At 29.4% G+C, this 6910-nt stretch overlaps 1 protein-coding gene across 1 annotated transcript; it reads left to right on the top strand.

The window, feature by feature from the left end:
• Positions 1-765: 765 nt before the first annotated feature.
• On the top strand, positions 766-2881 carry LOC112791929 (protein PHYTOCHROME KINASE SUBSTRATE 1-like). The gene has a single exon (XM_025834972.3). It carries the CDS (start codon positions 1241-1243, stop codon positions 2702-2704), a length of 1464 nt encoding a protein of 487 aa, XP_025690757.1. The 5' UTR covers positions 766-1240; the 3' UTR covers positions 2705-2881.
• Positions 2882-6910: the final 4029 nt, after the last annotated feature.

Raw genomic sequence — 6910 nt, 5'->3', positions numbered from 1 at the left:
AATAATAAATGTGTAAGGTCTTGCATCCTCAAACTTTGTCCATATTCTAAAATTAAACCAGCATCCTCATAACACAACATTACAATTGCATTAGCTTCATTCTAGTAATACCAACTGGTTCCATTGTGTCCCTTCCCTTCACTGTACAGCACAGTTATCTAACTACCATTCTTTGATTAATTTGGTCTACTTTAAGGTGGATATATATATATATACAATTTTTTAAGATGTGGTAAACTAGAATGGAGCATTCATTTGGTTAATTATAATCCAACCAACCAAGAAAAAAGGGTAGAGAGCCATGTTTTAAAGTGATAGCGATGGGACTACTCACAAATCATCTCAATGCAAAGTGGGTATGGAACACATTCCTCTCTAGTATCTATCATCCTTTCTCCTGAAAAGGGACCAATCATGGAGAGCTTCACCTATAACAAATTTAGAGCTCCTAACTTTGGCAGCTCAAGTTTTTATCATATTTAACTTTTCAACAGCATTTGATGAACTCCTGATCTTAACATATGCAATTCAAATTCTTTAGGTGAAAATTCACGTACAGTTGTTGTTTTTATGTGAAGTTAATAGTTGAAAACCGTTAAATTATTTGATATATTTGACTAAATTATCATTTAATAGTTTTAACTATTAACTTCGCATAAAAACAACTGTACGTGAGTTTCTACCGGTCCTTATTAAACTATTTTAGTGACTTAGTTTGAAATAAAGTAGCAGAGTCTACTTATACTTGCAGTGAATGTTCTTAAATCAAACATAATATTACCTCTTGTAAAATATACATGTGGTTCACACCATAAAAAAAGAAACGTTACTTATCTAAATTCAAGAAAGTTTTGTGATGAAAAGCTACCGGTAAGTGTCAATTAAGCTACAAGCACAATGTCCCTACCTACTTTAGATTTTGCAAAATCTGCTAAAGCCTACATATAGAGCTACTCTAAACACCCATGGAGCCATTGAAGATTGAACCCTTCCTTTTTAAGTTCCCTAGTGCAACCATTTTCTTCTCCACTATCTTCCTTTGCACCCTTTTTTTGTTAATTTTTCTTTCTTTTTCCCACACCACTCACAAAATCAGCTCTTCTACTTTTCCCCAGTATTGCAGGGTCTTTGTCTTCATCATTTTTATTTACTTTCCCCTCTAATTCTTTGTTCTTCATCATTTTTATCTTTTTGTCACTTAACAACTTTGATTTGATTTCCTTCAAATAATTCTATAACAATGGTTAGTACCATACCATCCACTTCTAAGACCAACCTCTATAATACTAAGTTGCAAAACTTCAACTCTGATGATGCAATTTTCTCTCCATACTTAAACAAGAACCAAGGAACAAGCCAAAAACTTAGTCCCTTTATCAGAAGGGATTCATTTCAGCACCACCATGGTGAAAAGAAGAAGGAGGAAGACGGCGAAATCGGAGTATTCGGTGCAGAAAAATACTTCAATGATGGTGAGGTTGATTCCTCATCAGTAGCTTCTTCAAGCATAGCTACTTCAAAGTACTTGCACCAACACAGAGATCACCATCAAATAGCTCAAGAATCTTATGGAACTCCGAGTATTCGCTCTGAATCAACATGTAACAGCCAAAGTGCACTCTTACACAGTGCTATGATGATGAGGAACTCTCAAAGGAACAACAAGAACAAGAACATGAACAACAACAAGGCACTGGCAAAGAGTTTTCTTGCTGGTATTGGCATCAAATGTTCTTGTTCCGACAAGAATTCTGTTGAGATCAATGATCATGCAGGCGAAATCAGCTTCAGCAAAACGGCTATCTATGATGTTTATCTTGGAAAAACAGTACCAAGAAAGATCTTAAATTCTGGTGCAGATTCTGATACTCATTCACCTAAAATCTCAAAGCCAGTTGAGAAGTTCATTGGTGTTGGATTGAACAAAGATTTCCCATTTTCACCTGTGAGTTCTTCTTCTGGTTTGGGAAATCATTTTGTGAAAATGCAAATCCAATCATCACAAGCACAAGAAGAAGGAGAAGAAGGAGAAGAAGAAGAGGAGCCAAGAAAATCACTTGCAGTGTTTGGTTCTCCAATTCTGAGTCACAAGAGCAAGTCCTCAAGCTTTGACAAGAAACTAAGAATCCCAAAAAGAATGGAAGATATTATTGATCATCACAAGCATAATCATTTGGGTGCTAATTCAGGTTCAAACTTCAATGATGCTGCAAGCGATGCAAGCTCAGATCTGTTTGAGATTGAAAGCATCAAAGGCAATAATTCATTTCTTGCAAGACAAGCAACATCAGGGTGTGGAAGCCCCACAGGCTATGCACCAAGTGAAGCAAGCATAGAATGGAGTGTGGTCACTGCAAGCGCCGCCGTGATGTCGGATTGCGACGAGCAGATGTCTGAGGTAACTGTAAGGAGTCCAATAAGAGTGCCGGTGGCAGCATCATCTTCAAGAAGGGAGACACAGAGGCGGCGCAGCCACGGCATGCTTTTGGGTGGCTGCAAGAGCCATAAAGCAGTTAGAGTTGCCGGTGATGCTTTCATAACATATGAGAAGCCAAATTCTAATGTTAATAGTCCACAAAGTCGGCACCATAGAATCAGTAATAGCTCCTCTCACTCTCAGCTTGCAAGGTTTCAAAAAGAGTCATCAAAGGTTGCAAGGCATGCATATGCTGCAACTCCACCCTCACAACTACTATACAAATAGATCTTCTTTTTCTTCTTACACTCCACTTTGAAATTCATCCTCAGTCTTGTCTATTTCTTCCTGCAATATATAAATATTATTTAGTCTTATGTGTTCTTCTTGTTATTGTTATTATCTGTAAGAGTATTTGCAGTTTCTGATTAAAAGTTGATGGAAATAATGGATGCTTTTTAGTTATGCATTTTGTCTCATCCAAAACAAAAATGTGATATGAAGAAAGTTGGCATGGCAATAAAGTGCCCTGCTAATGATCCTTTTACAAAATCAAGTGGGTTGAATAATTATAATTATAATTCGAGTTTTAAGAAGAAGAAAAAACGTATTATTTTTTAATAATAAATACTGATTGCAAACTTAAAAAATAAAATTGTAATAGCTCCAATAACATATGTACAACCAAAGTTTGTTGTTAGGCATTTTGGGAATTTTTTTTGTTGGATCTCGTTTTCATGTTTAATGTAGTTTCTTTTGAGGACCACCAGAATGTTAAAAATTGAACCTTCCAAATTTATGATTACATATTGCATATCCAACCAACTTAGAGGACAAAAGTGAATAATAATAAGGTGGAGCATCCTTCAAATACAATTACTTACATGGAACAACAACCCTTCTTTTTCTCTTATACAATGGATGCAACCATGCATGCAAACCATCAATCATCACGATATACAGTTGTTGGTTTTAAGTTGGGGTCAGCAATTACATTATCCTGCAATTAAGTTATGATTATGCATGATAGGCACAAAACATTAGCCACATCACTCGTAGAGAGAAATATATCAAAATACGAAATGACAATAATTCACTTTTATAATTAATCAAATTTTATAAATTATTATATTCACATTTATAATTAAATTTGGTTATTTAATATATGTTTAGTAATTTTTTATTTTATTTATTAGAAATAAAGTAAACGCCATGTTAAAATATAATCATATAAAATTGTTAACTAATCTTCAGTTCCATTATTCCTACAAGATGGATATATAATGCTCTACTTGACTTTTACCATGAGAGCAAACTTTTGTCTCAATGAAATGGATGTAAATTTTCTGTGTTTAGCAATACATTTTTACCCGCTATTTCCACAAATATTCGTACAATTAAATATTTATTAACATTTCTGACCTCTATTTTGAACTATAAGTCTATAATTACAATCTATCTATTTTATTTATATAAAAATTAATACTAAAATTATTTTATATTTAATTAATGACATATATATTCTTTAGAATTTTGTCACGTCGCCAACATATATTAGTATAAATCTAATTCTATTATATATATTTTTTTCAACTTTAGTATTAATTCTTATACTGATTTTCATAATAATTAATAAATTAACCCTTGTAATTAAAATTTTCTTTTAAAAATATTAAATGTCTTCTTCATTATTTGATTCATATTTTTATAACGGTTCTCACAATAATTAACAAAGTTAGTTCTCTTATATAAATTAAAGTATCATACATGTTGGATCCAAAATTGTAAACTAAAGCATATTCAATCTTTTTTAGAGATACAATGAAATAATTTGGTTATTCATTTGTTTTTACAATGGTATTTTTTTAAAATAGTTTATAGATAGGAGATGAGTATGCTAGATTGTTTCAAAAAATAAAAAACAATGAGTGGTTTATACTATGGTTGAAAGAGGTCAAGCTAATATTATATAGTTTATTTAACAGGAAAGAAATACTATTGTTAATTTCTAATTTTAGGCTATCACACTAATCAATTTTATGTCTAATAATTCAATATTTTTTTGCATTCACTTTAATAATGTTATAAAACACACAAATAACTATAATAATGTTAGATAAAATTACAACATTTATTTTTAAATTGATTTAAGTTAAGATAATTCTTCAATGTTATTTTATTTTATTTAATATTTATATTGTATGTAATCCTATCTAATGAAAACAATGCATTTTATTTATATTTATCAAAATAGTTGATAATATGGATATATAAAATTTTTTAATTTTTGAAACATAAATTAATAAAAATAACTTTAAATATATTATACAAATAACTAGCTTGTATAAAATCTTAAAATGTTCGTTTATGACTATATTTCATGTAACTAAACTTTTATAATTTCAAAAAATATACTTTTCAAAAATAATTTATTACTGGTATTCATATTTATATATTTAAAATTATTTTTATAAAATTTATTAATCTGCAGAACGCACGGATCTCAACCTAGATAAGTTTAAACTCTGATAAGATCATCAAGTCACATATATATTAAGCGTTACACGTGACATTTTTAACATTGTACCAATGATAGATAATAGGAAGAGTATATATTATTAGTGATAAGGTGGTTGATGAGACAACTGTCCATGAGAGAACCTTAGCTTAGGTTGGGAGGCCTCAAAGGCTCAAAGGGGGATAGAATAAATGGAATGTCTTACAGCGACATTCAACTAGCAATAGTGACACCTAACATGAGCACCAAGGAATTAAGCCTTCCACATTCAATTCTATCTGCACCACCTATTTAACATAAGGTGGTCCATTTTAGCCAATGAAAATTAAATATTTATTGCGCCATAGTCAATAATAGACTTGATATGTACCAGAATTGGAGTACACATTGGGAGGCTATGATTTGTTGATGGTGTTAAAATTAGTATAATGTTTTGTGTATTATTCTTGAATATTTGACCGAAGGACATTATGGCAATAATTATTTAAGCTCTCTCCGATGATTTGGCTCTGGAAGCCTTTCGTGGTGCTACATTGGCCTCTGAACTATTAAGAACTTGGAAATACCGGCAAGAAATTAAATGTGCGGGGTCGTATATTAATATTATACTGTGTATTCATAATATCTTTATTTTAGTATGGGCCAAGAAAATAATAATCAAGGTATATTTGTTCCATTGTTATTACTTATTAGAAGATGAATGGGACCTTTTTCCCCTGTTTAAAATTCTAACCACATATACTTGCCATAGGGTATACTTGCTATTAATGGAGGGTTTTGGATTATTGATTTAGATGGGTGGCATAATTATATATTATAACAAGTTTAATCACCCGTGCCATGCACGTGATAAAATTGAAATTATAATTTTAAATTATTTTGTTAAAATTAATTTAAATTATAATAATTTGATTAATAAAAATATACATGTTATGTATTATTTGTTTTTTCTTAAGCTAGTGTTAAATATATTAACTCTAAAATAGTTATTAATTAGTTTTAGTAATCTACTTTCTTCAATAAATCAAACATATATACTCAATGTGACCATAAATAACTTAATAATATTTAGACCCACCAACAAAGTTTTATATGTTGTTTTACTGTCAAGAACATATCAAAATTAGCTCAAAATAAATAAGAAATTATTAGAGAATTCTAATGCATAAAATTCTCTAATAAACAATAAATAATCTAAATCTACTAAAAAACAACTCAACACTTTTCTTTGATGCCTGCAAAACATATACGTGAAATAATATTATATCAATGTTAGTATACAATTTTACAATTATCGACCGTATTTACTATACATGACTCATTCTTAAAAGTTATTCTATACACGTGTATAGTCGGAAGATAAATTACTGGACTTTATTTTACTTTTCTAAATTATTATAATTATGCATTATTCATTAAATGCTAATTGTAATATTGTAATATAATTATAATAAATATATTTTTCTAAAATAAATTTAGAAGAGAGAATAGTACTTTCATTTTGGAGGAAAAATGAATTCATGAGGAATTGACACTTCACTTTTATTAGTTGATAATGTATCAAATATTGATTTTATATAATTATAATAAAAATATTTCTCTAAATTAGTATAATCATGCATTATTCGTTAAATGTTAATTGTAATATAATTACAATAAATATATTTTTCTAAAATAAATTTAGAAAAGAAAATAGTGATTTTATTTTAGAGAAAAAATAAATTCACGAGGAATTAACACCTCACTTTTATTAGTTGGAGAAAAAATCCAAGTTTTAGTATATTTTGTCATTATTATACATTTTTCTCTAATCATATATCCACTGTTTTCTTTTTTTGTTTTAGCATTTTGAATTTGGGTTAAACTTCTATTATATGATAGAATTAATATGAGTATATTTTATTATTAAATAAACAAAATTAATATAAAATAAAATTATACATAAAAAAAAGCAAAGAAAATAAAATTAAAATAGC

The sequence above is a fragment of the Arachis hypogaea genome, chromosome 13 (genome assembly GCF_003086295.3).
Source record: "Arachis hypogaea cultivar Tifrunner chromosome 13, arahy.Tifrunner.gnm2.J5K5, whole genome shotgun sequence".
Taxonomy (NCBI): domain Eukaryota; kingdom Viridiplantae; phylum Streptophyta; class Magnoliopsida; order Fabales; family Fabaceae; genus Arachis; species Arachis hypogaea.
This window is presented reverse-complemented; position numbering and strand designations above follow the sequence as displayed.

Coding starts and splice junctions, on each gene's coding strand:
- LOC112791929 (XM_025834972.3), top strand. CDS start 1,241: ATGGTTAGTACCATACCATCCACTTCTAAGACCAACCTCTATAATACT.